This window comes from Suncus etruscus, chromosome 11 (genome assembly GCF_024139225.1).
Source record: "Suncus etruscus isolate mSunEtr1 chromosome 11, mSunEtr1.pri.cur, whole genome shotgun sequence".
In the NCBI taxonomy this organism is placed as follows: Eukaryota; Metazoa; Chordata; class Mammalia; order Eulipotyphla; family Soricidae; genus Suncus; species Suncus etruscus.
Genome location: NC_064858.1, coordinates 23,521,194 through 23,538,956, shown reverse-complemented (window position 1 = coordinate 23,538,956; position 17,763 = coordinate 23,521,194). Strand labels below are relative to the sequence as shown.

Below are 17,763 nucleotides of genomic sequence, written 5' to 3'. Positions count from 1 at the left end.
TGTTTAATATACTCAATAGTTTTATACTTCATTCTAAACCTTATAAACACACTAAAAGGAAAATAAATTTCCGATGACCTCAGGAACCCTTGACTAATTCATAATCACATGAATGGGCTAGAATCTCACAAGAGGACCTAACCCAATCCCCTTCCTTTTTATGACTCCATTTTATCAAGGTCACAGTTCAAAGGCTGCCTTAAACTCAAGTTAGGATTCTTAGGTTTGACCTCTAATCTCACACTCACTCTGTGCTGAGTGGTCAAATCAAACACTAAGTCTCCTTTTATTACACACCCATATGTACTCAACTTCACCTCAAAATTGCTTCTAAATGTTAAAAAAATTCAGTGTCCTAAATAATAAGGAAGCAGAAAAGACAAAAACCCATGAGCCAGATATGGAGAACATACAGTCTAGAAATAGGAGTGCTCAGGAGAATTTGTTAACATGTTCTGACATACTGAGTTCACATTATACACATACTTGATTTATTTTATCAAAATAAAATGATTCCAACGCTTTGAAAAATGTTACAATCAAAACAGAGCAATGAGTTCCTTTTTCATATGAGAACGAGCCATGCCTATGCACATAAAAGGTGAGAACAGTATTCCAATAAAGTCTGTTTAAGCTCATTCATTTTAGAACTAAGAAAAACTAATCTGTAAATATTTGCCATGTCAAATTTGGTAAAAATTTTATTACGAATATTTATCTACTATTCCAGGTAAGTTTTAAAAAATCTGAGTGCCATTCACATCCACTGAATAAACATTTAGTTTATTTACGCTCAATAATTACTTCAACTTGAACTTTACATCATCAATGAAAATTGTTTGCACAAATTAAACATTTTAGAATAGTATATGCTTGTATCCGTTTTAAAAAAAACATAAAATTTATAATCTGCTTTTAAACAAGAAAAGTAGAACATGAAAATTAAAAGGTTCAAGCCATCACTTATACCTATTGTTCTTTTTTAAATTTCAACCTTTCAAATTGTACTGGAATGTTAAGATTTGATCACAACTTCTAAGTGAGAATACTGTGTACAATGACACTTAAGAATTCTTGCCAGTGAAGCTTTGTTTTATTTCTTCAGAATTTAGTAGATTAGTGTAGCAGATACTAGTTTCTATGGATGTAAGAAAGCTTTTGTCTTGCACTTGGCTACTTCCGCCATGACCCAGGATCAGATCCATGGCACCTTATAGATGGTCCTTTAGAATCACCAATAGTCACTCCAGAATACCAAAGGCTAGAGATCCCAAAACAAAATAAGCTTACAATTCTGGGAGCTAGGCATGCAATTTAGCAGCAACAGACATGCCTTGCTCTGTGTGGGACTTTAAATTCCATTCCTTGCACTACAAAACCAATATATAGAAACATTCTAATATTCTAATATTAGAATCAAAGAAAAAAGAGGCTTTTTTACTAGACCATGGCAAGTATGTAACAATAGAGTAGTGTGCTAGGAATCAAATCCAGGAAAGGGGAATCCTCTATCTAACAGAGGGTTTATAGAGACAGGGCTATGTCTCCTTGAGCAAGGAAAGAGAAGATACAACAAGGTGTTTAATTGAGAGCAAAATCATTTCAGACCCTGAAGAGTTTTTCAGTGATAAAATCAAATGCTGGTAGAGGAAAAAGGTGATAAGAGCCATACTTAGATCACTGGACATAAATTCCACAGGGGACAGAAAGTCAGGGAAATGGAATAAAGATAAGGGAAGGGCATTTCTTCTCTGTAATCACTCTGGCTGCAGGGTGAACGAAGTGGCAACAGTTTTAAGTTCTATCCTTCCAGCATGAAATCAGTGGGCCTGAATTTAGGATGTGAGAAAAGAGAATGGAACATCCCAGAAATTTGTGGTGGACTCAAAGAAGGGTAGAGAAGACTGCTTGGAGTCACTCCAGATCTCACAGTTTAGTAGCTAAGTCACATGGGTGCCACCAAGTACAGACTTGCAGAGTAGCCAATCGGAAAATGCATGTGGTAAACCTTCCTCTTCCCCCACTGCACTCCTTCACAAAGGCACCCCACCTCTTCTCTTAACTCTATGCTGCAGCCAATAGTCAAAACTCTCCATCAGAAGATAGTAGTATACACAGATTTAAAATAAATGTATAAAGGATGGAAACAATCCTCAGGTTTTTCCTTTAATATTTGATTAGAACCTAGGTAGGTCTAAAATGGTTACCTTAGTTACCTTTGTTACCCTTCTTTTTCTGCCAAAATTAACATGCCAAACTTACCAGATTACATTACAATGCATTTTTTAATTTTCACACAGCCAGGAGTCTTTTCTTCTTTGCAGATTTTTTTCAATCTGTATTGTCGAATCTCTCTCACCAATGTATAAAAAGCATCCTCCACTCTCTGCATTGTAAAACACAACTTCTTTAAAGTCTGTTTTATTCGTAATGATAATTGATTGGGACAGCCATGTGCAGAAGTTGGAAATGATCAGCTTTACTTGAAAGGTTTTTTTTTTTGGTTTTTTTTTTTTTAAACAGGTATCATATTATCATAGTAAAATTGGGATGCAGTTTTAAAACATAGGCTCGTATCCTGGTTTGATTCTTAAAATCAGTTTTGCTTTGCAATGGAAATAGAATTTTAAAAAAAACTAGGGGAGATTATAAAAACCTAAATATAATATTTTTATTATACTAACACAGAATTTTAGTTTGCTTGGGGAAATCAAGATTTATGTTTCACTGAACCCTACATTCCCTCATCCCTCTTTTCCACTACCACCTGCCTGAACAGTAGCAAATAACAGTGAAAAGGGATGTTTAACCTCGATCTAAACACCTCAAACAAAACACCTCGATAAAGTTGGATCAAAGAATTAGAATATCAAATTCTGTCTCCAATTCTATCACTGTCAAGTCAACTTCTAGGGAATATAGTGAAGCAGGTGAGGCCAGTACTTTTGAAGATGAACAGTATTGAAATTAAAATGCTAATGAAGAGCTGTTTAACCTAATTAAATAATCAAGAACTCAAGGACACTCTGAAATAGATAAGCAAGAGTAGCAATACATTTTTATTACTAAAAACCTTGAAATAATCTTTAGAACTCTATCCACTTAGACTAGCTTTCTTGATTCTAGTGCAAAAACTTTTATATATGGCCATATAGATACCAATAAATGATGACTTTTCTGGTCAGAAAATGAGGCAGTGGCCACTGAAGACAAAGTATATACTAACTGTACTGTTAGTATGTACAGATAAGCATATCACCCCAGGTTGAATTCCTGGAACTGCAGATGGTTCCCCAAGCACTGCCAGGAGTGAGCCCTGAGCACAGTAGTCAGGAGTAAGCCCTGAATACAGCCATCTGTGGATCCAAAACAAAACACAGTAACAAAGGGCAAGGAAAGAAAAAAATAAACCATGGAAAAACCATGCAACTCAGTGGAAACATCTAAAAATAAATGTCCACAAATATTAATCTGTATACTGTATGAATGAAAAGGTACAGATTTGATCATCTGGAAGAAAAATGCTTAAAGGTGGAGGTTAATATGCTTGACTATCCACACTGTTGCGCTTAATCAATGCTTTTACTCTTTAGACTTATTCATTATGAGAACTGATGTTTCATTTATTCCTCTGGCTTGGTAACATCATCTTTCTCTGAACCAAAAAATGAACAAATGACCTAGCAACTATGAAACCTGGTAGCAGAAGTAAGACCTGATATCTTGAAGTCAGCCAGGGATAGAGAACTGGCTGCATCAGCACTAAATAGCCAGCAGCCAAGGCTTGATTCAGTCTGTACATGCCTACTTCAGTGAAAAATAGGCACCTCAGCTCTACGAGATATACTAATTTTTTTTTTTTTATAAATCTTTAGGATATATTAAGAATTGTTTGAATAGATTTCTGTAATCTAGCTTTAAGTAAACTTGCAAGTAAGATTCGGGAGATTAAGTTTCAGTTAAGAAATTGACTATGTTGATTATGTATTAGAATGTTCACCTTCATTATTTTACCACCAGTAATAAATTTCTATTTTACTAACAACAAAAACCCAGTGTCTTAATTTTAATGTAATAATTAACTAGCTGCTTGAGTCAACTATCAAATAAAAAATTTCAACATATATAACCAAATCTGAAATCATTCAGTAATGTGGGTACTTTAGCTACTAAAAACTTTTAATATGTTTATCCTTTATAAAAAATGACTTATAAACCCATGTAAAATGTAAACTATGAGCTGATACTTAAGATACTCTCACAATGGTTATCTTTCAATTTAAAAAACAAAGAAATGTGAAATATATGTAAATAAAACAAACCAGGTAAAAGCCCAGATATTTTAAGAATGCAAACTTCTACTCCTGTTTAAAAAAAAAGTTTCAAGGTCAGTGTGGAAGTGCTGAGCAGACGGACTTAAGGGCAAATCAAAGAGTTTGTGGTCTTTGCTCACTGATTGCACCTGATTTCTAGAATCAGCCTCATGGCATCTACTTCTAAGTGTGCACATCCCCATCACCAGAGCCAGAATATGATTCTTGTTTACAGCAATGCAGAGAGAACGGAAAGTCAGTCATCTAAAAGGAGATTGCTGCCCACCACCAAGAATTCAATATTAGACCTTTAATGACCAAGACACAACACTGAGAATAAGGACATTTTCATTTCTGATTTTTACTAACAACACACAATTACAATAGCTTCTCTGATTTAAATGACTTCTTTTACTTAACAACAAGCCCTGAAGTAATAGAGACATCATTTATAGTTGTGTGCATCAGGCACACAACCAGGCAGAGTGCTGGTTTAATATTCCAAAGTTTGTGAATCATTTTTCAAGATAAAATGTCGCCAAAACAGACGTTCAATACCCACTTTGCTTTTAACTGGTACTAAATGATTTTTTTCCTGGAGAATATGTTTTATTGCCATATACATAGATTTTCAAAGGTCCCCTATTAAACTTGGAGAACAAAGCATTTGTGTAGACAGAAATACACAATTTTAAAAAATTTTTAAAATAAGAAATTTGAAAAGATTCTCAGCTCAGCTCTCAGAAAGCACACTTGTGAAACTGTAAAAATCTGTCCTGAAGAACTGCTAGTAAACAGCTTTATTCTAAATTAAAACTTTATTATTTATGCAAGAGCAAAATCACTTATTAAAAATTATTTATGAGAATATTTATTTTCTTTATGCTTTCACTAAAAAAATTCAATTTTAAACAAGTTATTTGTAACTGGTGAATGAATTATTATCTGCCATCATTTTGCAATCTCCTTTAGAAAAACACCACTTCAAAGTATCCTAAGTACAAACAGATAATACTAAGCAATAATACTATGCTTCTTGGGGGAGTAAGAAAACAAACTTATATTGCTGGATCTCCCAAACTACACAGCCCATCTCAAGCACTGTACTGGAATGCAGTCATACCACCATTGGGAAGGAGACTCCCCCTCTACCCTACAAGGTTCTTTCAGCTGGACTAATCTTTAAATATACACCAGACAGCAATAGCACAAGGACAAATAAATTTTGTGCATCTGAAGAGCCTTAGAGACAGGAGTAACTCGGCATAGTTCCCCTGAGCTCAGAAACCTGAAGGCTTTCAAATAAAGGAAGGGACACACAGGGGTGATCAGTCAAGAATGGTAGTGAGCAATGTTTGTGCTGCACCATGGGAGTGCCAGGGAAAGTCACTTCTGGGAGAAGAGATATTCTTGTGATGGGCAACCCCATCACCTTACCTAAATTCTTCCAGATTGTGGAAGAAGCAGCAGTCACTCTGCAACCTGCTCAGACTTGTGTTAGGCTCATGTCAGACCAGCATGTCTTGGGGAGGCCTCTTCTGAACCCCCTCACTATGCAGGGTCTAAGTAGGGCTCCATAAAATGTTCATTTTTAACTTATTTGATAAAAACGGTAACTGAAACTGCTTACATATACAGAAATTTAGGTACAACAATATGTACAAATACAGCCCAAATGGTTTATTTGTCTGCTCTGCTAAAAGAATTTGATCACAAGCATAGTTTAACAGAGGCGAGTCTTTCCACTATTATCAAGAATCTAGAATTACAATGGAAATTCATCCAGTGATGTTTCCAAGTCCATACAACTAATTTATATACAGTTTTCATAAACCAAAAAATACTTCCAGAAAGCAAAAAAGCTGAATCAGGAGTAATAGGCTCTGAGAATTCTGCATTTGTCATCTACTTTACAGAACTCTCTCCATTTGTGTGTCTAGCAGACTGGAAAACCCACAGCTGATCACCATGGTGTCATTTGTTTTGATTTCAACAGTCTTTGATAACATTGTCCCATATTGCCCAAAGAGGTCAGAAAGCAAATCTGTTCATTCCCACCTTCCAAGAGCCCGTAAAGGAAGTAGTATGGCCTACTGGGAACAGAGTGTGCCTGCAGGGAATCAAAACTCCACAAAAAGTTCTGAAACTACAAAATAATGAAGTCAGTAAGGTACAGTCTTCACTTCTACCAAGTGCTAAAATACAACATCTTATCATCACTCTTTCATTACGTTTTACTTTACCATGACTGATAAGTCTGGGCCAGAGCCATAGCACAGCAGGTTGGGTGTTTGCCTTGCACATAGCCAACCCAAGTTCAATGTCCAGCATCCCAGTCTCCTGAGCCTGCCAGGAGAAATTTCTGGGCACAGAGCCAGGAGTAATTCCTAAGTAAAGTACTACTGGGTGTGCCCCAAAACAAAAAACTGAAATCTAAAGTCTGACCTAACTTTAGGTGACTGAGCAACCAAATACAGCTCCTTAAGACCCACACACCCTCTCTGATACTACCCAGATGCTAAGAATGAGTTCTGTATCTTTAAAGGCATTTAAGAAAAGAAAATGCAGCAAATGACTCACAAAGTCTAAAATATTTATTATCTGGTCCTTACAGAAAAGGCTTTCTAGCTCCTAAAGTATCTATGAAGTCTTAAATAAGAACTTTTCCTATCAACTTGAAAAAATTCTTTCTCATATTTGCTTTGCTTTTTAAGTTCATATGCAAGACCAAAACCTGAGACATGAGATAAGTGATTGCACTTAAACTATAGGACATGCACATTTATTTCATCCAAATGCCAAGTTATAGTAAATGAGCAGCATAATACTCTGAAGAAAATAGGGCCTCAATGATTGGAGCTGTAAAATGCATTAAAATTTGCATTTTGTATTTAATCATCTTTACAATTACTTGGAATGGTCCTTCGAAGTCTTCCAAAAGCATATAAATGTCAACTTATAATTCAACAGAATATGAAAAATCTTGTGAAGGCAAATTAAAGTCCATGTAATAAAGAGAAACCAAAAATCAGAAATTAAACTAAATTATAGTTTAGCAACGGATTTCATAGACATCAATAAGCCAGGATATAAGTACGAAGAGCTGAGTACTATGTTAAGAAATAAAGCATAAGTATTTCTTTCAGTTATATCACCTATATTTCAGACAATCCACATAATTTTCTACAAAACAAATTTAAGCCAATCCATTTCCAAATCCAACCTGCTACATCTACCTTCCATACTTCCATACCTCCTACCATCCACCAAGCTATAAATCTATTTTAAAAGTAATCATAAATGCTGCAGCATCTCTTCAATGCCTTTATGTCAAGAATCAACTAGTACTTCTCCAGACCACAAAGAAGACAGTTATTTACCAGGCTCTACCAGGAGAGGTGGACAGTGAGAAGGAACTGCAGACTCCCTCCCACTGTCCTCTGTCCCTGTGCCTCCCCTCTAAGTACGACCTGAGGGCCCAACCTTGACTCCCGGGCCACAGTGGGCTGTAATGCACCACTGACTAGTGCGGGCTGCAGTGTGATCAAATCTGATAACAGGTAGACTCACAAGTATGGCTGCAATGTGCCCACTGGCCTGTGCTTGCTAGTGTGAACCCACCACGTTGGCTGCAGCCCTTTGGAACATTAGGCACAGGCTTAGGTGTTCCCCCTTTCTTTGTAAAATATAAAAACACAAAGTATTCTACAAAGCATCTTTGTAAAAGTTTGAAAAACAAAGTAATAGTTTTTGCGTGTTTTCAGAAAATTTACTCTATATTAGCCTTGTCTGCGTTGTTCATCAGGTTTCCTGACTCTCAGTATATTAACAAAAGGTAAAAAAATTCCACAAAATTGGCTTCCTGGGCTCAGAAGAACATGGAAATAGATAAAGCCCAGAATAAATGTTGGTCTTACATGGAATAGACATGAACTAAGCTACATCAAAAACCTGATTGAATCATTGCTTTGGCTACTCCTTTCCAGGGATATTTTCATGTTAAACTCTTTTAATAAGGAAAGATTAAATAACAGCAACTTAACTTATTTTACTTTGCCTAGACAAAGAGTGACCTATAAACAAAGAAGATTTTTGGTGGGAAACACAAGCTTTGTGTGTGAGGCCCTGCACCACAGGACACCTGAAACACGTTTTATGAGATCAAATTCAGGGGTGACCTGGCATTCATTTTTGTCCAAACAGAGTACACAAATAACAGAATTGCTGGGCTTCAGCAATAGCACAGTGGGCAGAACACTTGTCTTGCACAACCTGGATTTGATCCCCGGCATCCCGTATGTCCTCTGTGCCCTGCCAGAAGTGCAGAGATAGCAATAAGCTCTGAGCACTGCTAGGTGTGGCCTAAAACCCCGAACACACACGAGGCATACTAGAATTTCTATTTACTTTCTATTTTCTTGCTCTAATGAAAAATTTCCTTACAAATATATTTTCTTCAAAAGTAAACACATCCTTAAAGAAATTCCACTGAAGTAAAATTCTTCAAATACAAAATTTAATTTGAAAGTACCAGACATAATATTCTGATAAACGTTTCTAAAATGGGAAACTCAAAAGTTCTTTCCCCAATCTTTGAGTTTATCAATCTAACAGTGGGAAAAATAATCCACAATCTTGAATCCTGAATGTAAGATGTACTGAGCTGATTGATGTTGAATCTGGAAAGAAATCAAAGTCAAAAATCATGCCATGAATCCCAGACTGAGCAGCAGTGCCCTAGCCTACCCTTAACAGAACATTTACCAAATAAATATGGCTTTATTTTCAAGTTTAATATAGTGGAAAGAAAAATAGACAAATCATATCCAATAGTATAACAATTATGCTGTTCTTATCCTCCTGCCCCTAAAATGAAGTTATTAGTGTATTAGTAAATCAATATTGATGATTAAAATCATTGAAGACAGTTCACAGAAAACAGGTCTATATTTATTACAATTCCACTTACCTGTCTTGTTTTTGCTGATGTTTCAATAAAAGGGATACCGTAACTTCTTGCTAAGTCCTGAGCCTGTTTTGTGTCTACTGTTCTAGAAGGCAAATCACATTTATTTCCTACTAAGACCATAGGGACATCTTCAGAGTCTTTAACTCTCTTTATTTGTTCTCTAAAGAAGAAAAGAAATAAAAGTAGAAGCATTAATAATATAAAAATCACTTGCAGCTTTTGTCTTAGAAAGATGACTAGAAGGAGAAGGTTCCTAAAATGCCTACATCCACTACATCAGACTACCCCTGCTCTTCTTATAGTAACTTTAACAGGAGAATGTTTACATCTTAGAGTCCAAATACCCAAGCACAGTGACACAAACATCTAGTAGGCTCCTTTGTGGGCCAGTGACAATGATAATGGTATTGAAAAATTCCAGGTCAGAAAGGCAATCTTGCTTAGTTTCCAAACTAAAACCTCATAAATACATGCTGTCAGATGCATAGAAGTAGAATTAGAAGCGTCTTTAGTTCTCACGTATCTTTCCCAAACCAGCATGCCAGTGGAAAGTCACCTAATTTCGCTGCAGATCACAGTCCTATAAAAGGCTTCTGCATGTTCTGATTTTTTAATATAAAATGTGCACAGATACTCTAGATTTGGAGAAAAATGGTTCTCCATTATACTTTTTGATAAATTTAGAAGACACAGACAGTGGGGCCAGGACTGCCTCCAATCCCCATCTGTACTCATTGCTGAGTGAACCGGAAATGAGTTAGCATATTTATACCTATTTACTGTCCGACAAAAAAATGTTACCAACTCAAATCTTTTTTTTCTCCATTAATAGGGTACAAAGAAACCTGCTGTAATAAATGTAAGTAAAATGCTAAACCTCTTTCCACAGTAACTGTTATCGGAAATAAGCAATGAATGGCATAATTGCATAAAACATTGCTTATGAAAATATTAAAACCTTCAAGCCATAACTGTAAAACATCTTTTTTGATCTTAGGCACACCTGGAGGTACTCAGGGTTAGTCAGGCTCTGCGCTCAGAAATCATTCCTGGCTAACTCAGAGGACCATAATATAGGCTGCTGGGGAATGAATTCAGGTCAGCCATGTGTAAGGCAAGTGCCCTATCCGCTGTGCTATCACTCCTGCCCCTATAAACAGTTCTTAATGAGTTACTTTTTCTTTTTCTTTTTTTTTGGGGGGGGGGGGGCTATGTCTGCAGTGTTCAGGGGTTACTCCTAGCACTGCACTTAGAAATTACTCCTGGTGGTGCACAGACTATACTGGGTACTCAGAATCGAATCCAGGCTGGCAGTGTGCAAAACAAGCACCCTATCCACTGTAGTATTGCTCTGGCACCACAGTAATGATTATTTTAGAAGCTTCTGTTAAAGTTTAAAAAGTTATACTTATGCAAATTAAACAGATTCGTTAAAGTCAGAATGTTCCAATGGTTCAATTTTGTTCAACTCCAGAGTTGCATTTTTCCCCCTATTATCTTCAAAGGCCGATATTCATCTGATTCCAAGAAATCCTACATTACACATTCTTTGTAAGGCCATTTTAAGTGGTATCAAGTCCATTTTTAAGAGTGGCAGAGATGGTTGTTTGGTTTTCGTTTGTGGACCACACCCAGAATGCTCAATGGTTAGTTACTCCTGGCAGTGCTCAGGGGACCATCTGGAATGCTGAGGATTAAGCCCAGGTCAGCTGCATGCAAACAAGCATGTGTTTGTGCTATCTTTCTGGCACCTCAATTCCCTTTTCAGGATTGCTGAGGTCCCAGATCCCAAGAAATGGAGCCCCCATTGCTAGCACACAGAGGAAGACTAGCATTCTGGAGCTTGAAGGTAGGTTCAGGCCTGGCCTCTCCTCCTCCTCCCTGTCCTCTGGAGCGAGTTACTCACTGCTCTGTGATTCAAGACCTTTACCTAGTAAAGGGATTATCCCTTACATTATTATCTTAAAATTTAAATTAGAACCTCAGTGCAAGGCAGTCAGCAAACATTCAATAATACAAGGTACAATGACTCTTGAATGTCAATTACTATATTTAATTGAAACCCACCTATAATGGTGAATATCTTCAAATGATTTAGTATTATTTATGGCAAACACACAAAGAAAGCCCTCCCCAGTTCTCATGTACTGGTCCCTCATTGCACTGTACTCCTCTTGACCAGCTGTGTCGAGAATGTCCAAGAGACAGGTTTCTCCATCAATTACTACTTGTTTCCTGTAGGAGTCCTGAGAAAGGAGAGATAGTCGGGATTATTATGGTGTGCTTTGGCTTTTAAAATGGTGTTAAAACATAACAATGTAAGACCAATAATCCAATGCAAAACTAGGCTAAGGAATTGAATCGTTTCTCCAAAAATAACCAAATGACCAATAAATACTCGAAAAAATGTTCTACAACATCATAAAAAGTCAACTAAAAACCACATGATATTGTTCCTCACAACCTGTTGTAATGGTTAATAAAGAAAAAGAACAATGGAAAACAAGTAACTCTTAAGAGGGACAGAGAAACAGAGACCTTTGTTCATACCTGACGGTGATGTGAAATGGTGCTATCACCGTGGAAAGGGTTTAGTAGTACCTCAAAGGTGACACACAGAATGACATGACCTGGCAATTCTATTTCTGGTAAGCAGTGGCAAGAAATTTAAAATAGGAGGAAAGAAACATAAAATGGGGGAGGAAACAGCCACGTGTTTGCCAATATTCAACGCAGCTCTATTTACAGTAACCAAAACAAACAGTATGGACTTTTTATTAAATGGATGACTGGATAAAATACACACAGCAGAACATAATTCAGCCACAAACAAATAAAATGCTACAAAATGTATGAACTTCATTTTTTGGAATTTTGTTAGGGGGCCACATCTAGCAGTGCTCAGGGGTTAGTCCTGGATCTATGCTTAGAAATCACTCCGGACAGGCTCAGGGGACCATCTGAGAAACCAGGGATTGAACCTGGACTGGCCACATGCAAGGCAAACACCCTACCCGCTTTGCTACCACTCCAGCTCACATACGATGAAAGCATACCAAGTCAAAATGACTAGACAAAGAAAGACAAATTGTCTCTAAATTCCTTTTAGTGAGATACCTAGAAGGGGCAAGTCACAGAGACAAAGGAGAATAAAGTTACCCTGGGGCAGGAGCACAAGGCAATGAGTCCTTGCTGAATGGGAAGAATATCAGTGTGAGATAAAGTTCTGGAAAACAATACCACGAATGATTGCATAATTGATCAGCAATCAATTAACTGATAATTTTAACTGATAAATCCACTTACCACAAAAAAACTGTTACACAGAGAACAGTGTAGGTGTACATATTAGTAAAAAAAAAAAAGATTGAAATTCTCCATAAACGGGAGTCGGAGAGATAGCACAGCGGTAAGGTGTTTGTTTGCCTCGCATGCGGAAGGACATTGGTTTGAATTCTGGCATCCCATATGGTCCCCCGAGCCTGCCGGGGGTGATTTCTGAGTGTAGAGCCAGGAATAACCCCTGCCGGGTGTGACCCAAAAACCAAACCAAAACAAAACAAAAACAAATTCTCCATAAAACAAACTAACAGGCTAGCTCTACCCACTCACATTATTTTCTTTTTAAATACTTTTTTGGCTTACAACAGTTCCTCATGGACAATTGTTCTGACACCACACCCATCACCAGTGTATCCACCTCCCTCTCTTTTACCTTACCTCTCATCTGAGCCCCAATTCAACTTTGTGGGTCAGTCCCCCATTATTTTACTTGCCTTTGGATCTTTGATTGCTACCTTACTGTGTATCTTTAAGTCCTACATATGAAAGAGATGACCCTGTCCCTTTCATTCTAACTGTCTTCACCTAGCTGACACCCTCTAGTTCCATCCATGTTGCTGCAAATGGCATGATTCCATCATGTATGTGGATGACATCTTCTTAATATAGTCATCTGTAGTAGGGCACTGGGATTGTCTCCACATATTGACTATTGTACCAAAAGCAGCAATGAATATAGGTTTACATCTATCCTTTCAAATTAATGTTTTTGTATTTGGGAGATATATACCAAGAAGTACCTCTTTAAGTTGTGTTTAGTTTTATTCTATTTATTTTATTTTATTTTTTGCTTTTCTGGCCACACCTGGTGACACTCAGGAGTTATTCCTGGCTATGCACTCAGAAATCGCTCCTGGCTTGGGGGACCATATGGAACACTGGGGGATCTAACCTTGTTCTGTCCTAGGTTAGACACATGCAAGGCAAATGCCCTACCGCTTGTGCCACCACTCAGGCTCCTTAGTTTTGATTTTTAAGAAATCTAAATATAAAAAATAAAGAAATCTAGACATATGGAGGCTGGAGAGATAGCATGGAAGTAGGGCGTTTGTTTGCCTTGCATGCAGAAGGATGGTGGTTCGAATTCCGGCATTCTATATGGTCCCCGGAGCCTGCCAGGAGTGATTTCTGAGCATAGAGCCAGGAGTAACCCCTGAGTGATGCTGGATGTGACCCGCCCCCCCCCCCCCCAAAAAAAACCAAACGAACAAAAAAAGAAATCTAGATATTGCTTTCCATGGAGTCTAAAGGAGAAGACTTCCAAACTTTTTGGTATGTGCCATTCTCACCGGGTAAGACGGTGTCTTATTGTTGTTTTGATTTGCATTTTTCTATGGTACAAACTCCATTATTTCTTTTTTCTTTTTTTATAAGGAATAAATTTTACTTACAAAGAACTACAAAATGAATAGTAGTCCACTAGCCAAGTTTAAAACAGTAAAAATGCAAAAAGGAAATTTAGGTGACAAATATATGAAAGCAAAAGCCCAACTTCAATTACAATAAGAGAAATGCAAATTAAAACTATACTGACCTAACATTCTCTTATCATACATACATTATTTAATACATCCATTATTTAATTTAGATGTCAAAGAAAGAATCAGTTATCTTACAAGTACTTGTCATGCCTCTATTGTACTTACAGTCAAGGGAATACAGAAGAGAATGGTCAATACTGAGAACTTCATGCCCTCGCCCACAGCTGAAATCCTGGAAACAATACCTAACAGCGAATGGATTCTAACACAACTCTAAAGAATATGATGTTGTGGGGCCGGAGAGATAGCATGGAGGTAAGGCGTTTGCCTTTCATGCAGAAGGTCATTCTTTCGAATCCAGGTGTGCCATATGGTCCCCTGTGCCTGCCAGGAGCAATTTCTGAGCATGGAGCCAGGAATAACCCCTGAGCACTGCCAGGTGTGACCCAAAAAAACCCACAAAAAACAAACAAACAAGCAAACAAAAAGAATATGATGTTGTATCTGAAATTTTCATAGGCATAATTAATTAAAGAGGGAAAAGTGAGGAAGAAAGCAGCGGGTTCTTTTTTTGAGTTGTTTTGTTTTTTTTTTTTTGTTTTTTTTTTTTGTTTTTTTTTTTTGGTTTTTGGGCCACACCCGACGGTGCTCAGGGGTTACTCCTGGCTATCTGCTCAGAAATAACTCCTGGCAGGCACGGGGGACCATATGGGACACCGGGATTCGAACCAACCACCTTTGGTCCTGGATTGGCTGCTTGCAAGGCAAACGCTGCTGTGCTATCTCTCCGGGAGCAGCGGGCTCTTAATGGGAGATGTAACACAGGCTCAGCACCTGGAAGTGGCAGCTTTCATGACAGAATCTGGGGATGAACATCTAACCTGGTTTTCCTCTGACTACCAATGAATACCAATACTTATACACAGGTGCACATGCAAGGTGGTGCAGGCAAGGTGCCGAGTGAGAGGTCGGGCTTGGAGCCAAGGATGAGACTCAGGACACAGTCCCACTGTCTCCCAGAGCTGCCCACATCACTAACCCCTCCACATAGATCTATGAACCTTCACATAACCCCTACAAATAGACAGGTCAATGAAAGCCAGACTCTTGTCTGGGAAATGCCTTAACGTAAAAGGAAAATAAGTTAGTTCTTTGGCACAAATACTTTAAAATAGATGTATATATCTACATAAAAGTTTTTGCCACACCTGATGGTGCTTAAGAATCTATTGGTCCCTTGACTCAGATATTTAAAAACTGGTGATACACACCTCAAAGTACAGCCAAGACACTCTTTGAGAGACTTAAGATATAATCTCATCCTTTTTGTATTAGATGTGACGTTAAATACATTTCTTTGACTTTCAGTTTTTAAAAGAGTGAGACTACCTTTCAGTCCCTTACTCCTTAAACTAGAAATAGGGACACCTTATGGGGTGAGGGGTCCTGTAAAATCATTTATTATTTGTTATCAGTAAATGCTTGCTCTGCATACCAAATAAACTTCCAGAGCAGGCACAGGATATGCCTACAAGCCTTTAGGAAAAAAACAAAATAGGGGCCAGAGTGATAGCACACTGGTAGGGTGTTTGCCTTGCACATGGCCAACACAGGACAGACCCAGGTTGGATTCCCAGCACCTCATATGGTCTCCCGAGCCTGCCAGGAATGATTTCTGAGTGCAGAGCCAGGAGTAACCCCTGAGTGCCGCCTGGTGTGACCCAAAAACAAACAAACAAAAAAAAAAGAAATAGGACAGGGGCTGAGCGGTGGCGCTAAAGGTAAGGTGCCTGCCTTGCCTGCGCTAGCCTTGGACGGACTGCGGTTCGATCCCCCGGTGTACCATATGGTCCCCCAAGCCAGGAGCAACTTCTGAGCACATAGCCAGGAGTAACCCCCGAGCTTACCGGGTGTGGCCCAAAAATCAAAAAAAAAAAAAAGAAATAGGACAACATAATTAAATTCAATACAGTAAAACTACAAGAAGGTAAGCTATTCCATACATTTCTCTTCACACTCTGCTCATGGATTATTTTCTTAATTTACTAACAAAGGGCTTTCTAAAAGAAATATAAAATGTACTATGCTGGCAAAAATTCACTGTAGTGAAAATTCCAACATTTCAAGTGATAAAACAAACAAGCACAATCCTTTTGGAAAACAATGATATTTCTCAAGAGCAGTGTACAAATGCTCATAGCCTTTGACATAATAAAATGCCATTTCTTTTTCTTTTCTTTTTTTTGTTTTTGGGCCACACCCAGTGACACTCAGGGGTTACTCCTGACTATGCGCTCAGAAATCGCTCCTGGCTGGGGGACCATATGGGATGCCAGGGGATTGAACCACCAGTTAGTCCTAGGCTTGGGGGGACCATATGGGATGCCAGGGGATCGAACCACGGCCTGTCCTAGGCTAGCACAGGCAAGGAGACACCTTACCGCTTGTGACACCACCCCAGCCCCTAAAATGCCATTTCTTATAATGCTAAGATAACTGGATTTTCTTTAAAATATTGAATTTAAGAAACAATGTTACAATATAAACACATTTAACATGGCATCCTAAAAAAGCAGAAATATATCTAATGTGGCATCCTCAGCTAACAACAAAAAATTACAAAAGCATTTTTTTAAATTAATTTAAATTTTATTAAAACCACTGTGATCTACAAAGTCCTTCATAGTTGAAGTTCAGATGTACAGTGAGTCAGGGCCATTCCCACCACCAGTGTCAACCTCCCTCCACCAATGATCCCAGGGTGCATCCTATACCACCATCCTTTACCCCCTGGCCTGCCAGTTTAACAGGCCCATTTAAGTTTAGATTGTTAAAATTTAGGCCCCTGGAGTCTACTGTCATTGACTTCGGCTTGGATATTTAATTTTGTCCTTTTTATCTCCACCAATGCACCTGAAACCATTTGGCCCCTGGCTTCCATCCTTCCTTTTCTCATTTCTTCTTAATTTTATAGAAAAATGCAGAAATATGCGGTAAAACAAAGTAATCCATGTCCCAAAGTTCTAGGATAAAAGGCAGAAGCCTCTATTTAAAAGATAAAATAAAAAAAGAAAAACAAAAAACAAAAATGGGGTGAGTGACAGATTTTTGCATAAGCACTAGCAAAAAAGCATTTTCTTTTGAGGGGAGCTATACCCAACAGTGCTTGGACCAACCACTATAGTTGATGGTGGAGGTCAAACTGGGTTGGCCAAACTGCAATGTAAGAACCTTAAACCATGGTCTCTCCAGTTCTCCAAAGCATTTTAACATGGACCCATAAACATGCTATGAATCTCATCAATATATAGTCCTCCACCACCATCAAGACCCATGCAGTCCAACAACTGCTTCTGAGCAAAACTGCCCCTGGCTGCTCTTTAGATATATCCCCACAGAATCCAAGTCCTCTGCTCTTAAACTAAAATGCAGAGAACTCCCCCTCCTTCCTCAGGATCTCCGTGTTTCCTCCCGAGCACACACTAAGGTTTGTAACAATGCATCTGCCCGGGAAATGGTTGATGACTATCTCCCTACCATGCACACCCTGTAGTCATGAACACAGTAACAGTCGGCCAATGGTTGATGACTATCTCCCTACCATGCACACCCTGTAGTCATGAACACAGTAACAGTCGGCCACTGGTACTGTCTGCTG

General features: G+C 38.2%; 2 protein-coding genes across 3 annotated transcripts in view; both read right to left on the bottom strand.

Annotated features, from left to right (window-relative positions):
* The window catches only part of BCAT1 (branched chain amino acid transaminase 1), a 647,504-nt gene that overhangs the window by 270,887 nt on the left and 358,854 nt on the right, over positions 1-17,763 (bottom strand). The window lies entirely within an intron of this gene.
* The window catches only part of KRAS (KRAS proto-oncogene, GTPase), a 31,033-nt gene that overhangs the window by 3,280 nt on the left and 9,990 nt on the right, over positions 1-17,763 (bottom strand). The window contains exons 2-4 of one of the 2 annotated variants that reach the window (XM_049783857.1): positions 11,350-11,528; positions 9,283-9,442; positions 2,252-2,386 (exon numbers count right to left, since the gene is read on the bottom strand). In XM_049783857.1, coding sequence (XP_049639814.1) covers positions 2,267-2,386; positions 9,283-9,442; positions 11,350-11,528 — 459 coding nt within the window. In that variant the 3' untranslated portion in view covers positions 2,252-2,266. Of the gene's footprint in view, positions 1-2,251; positions 2,387-9,282; positions 9,443-11,349; positions 11,529-17,763 lie in introns of those variants that run through there. The other variant, XM_049783856.1, reaches the window with a different exon arrangement.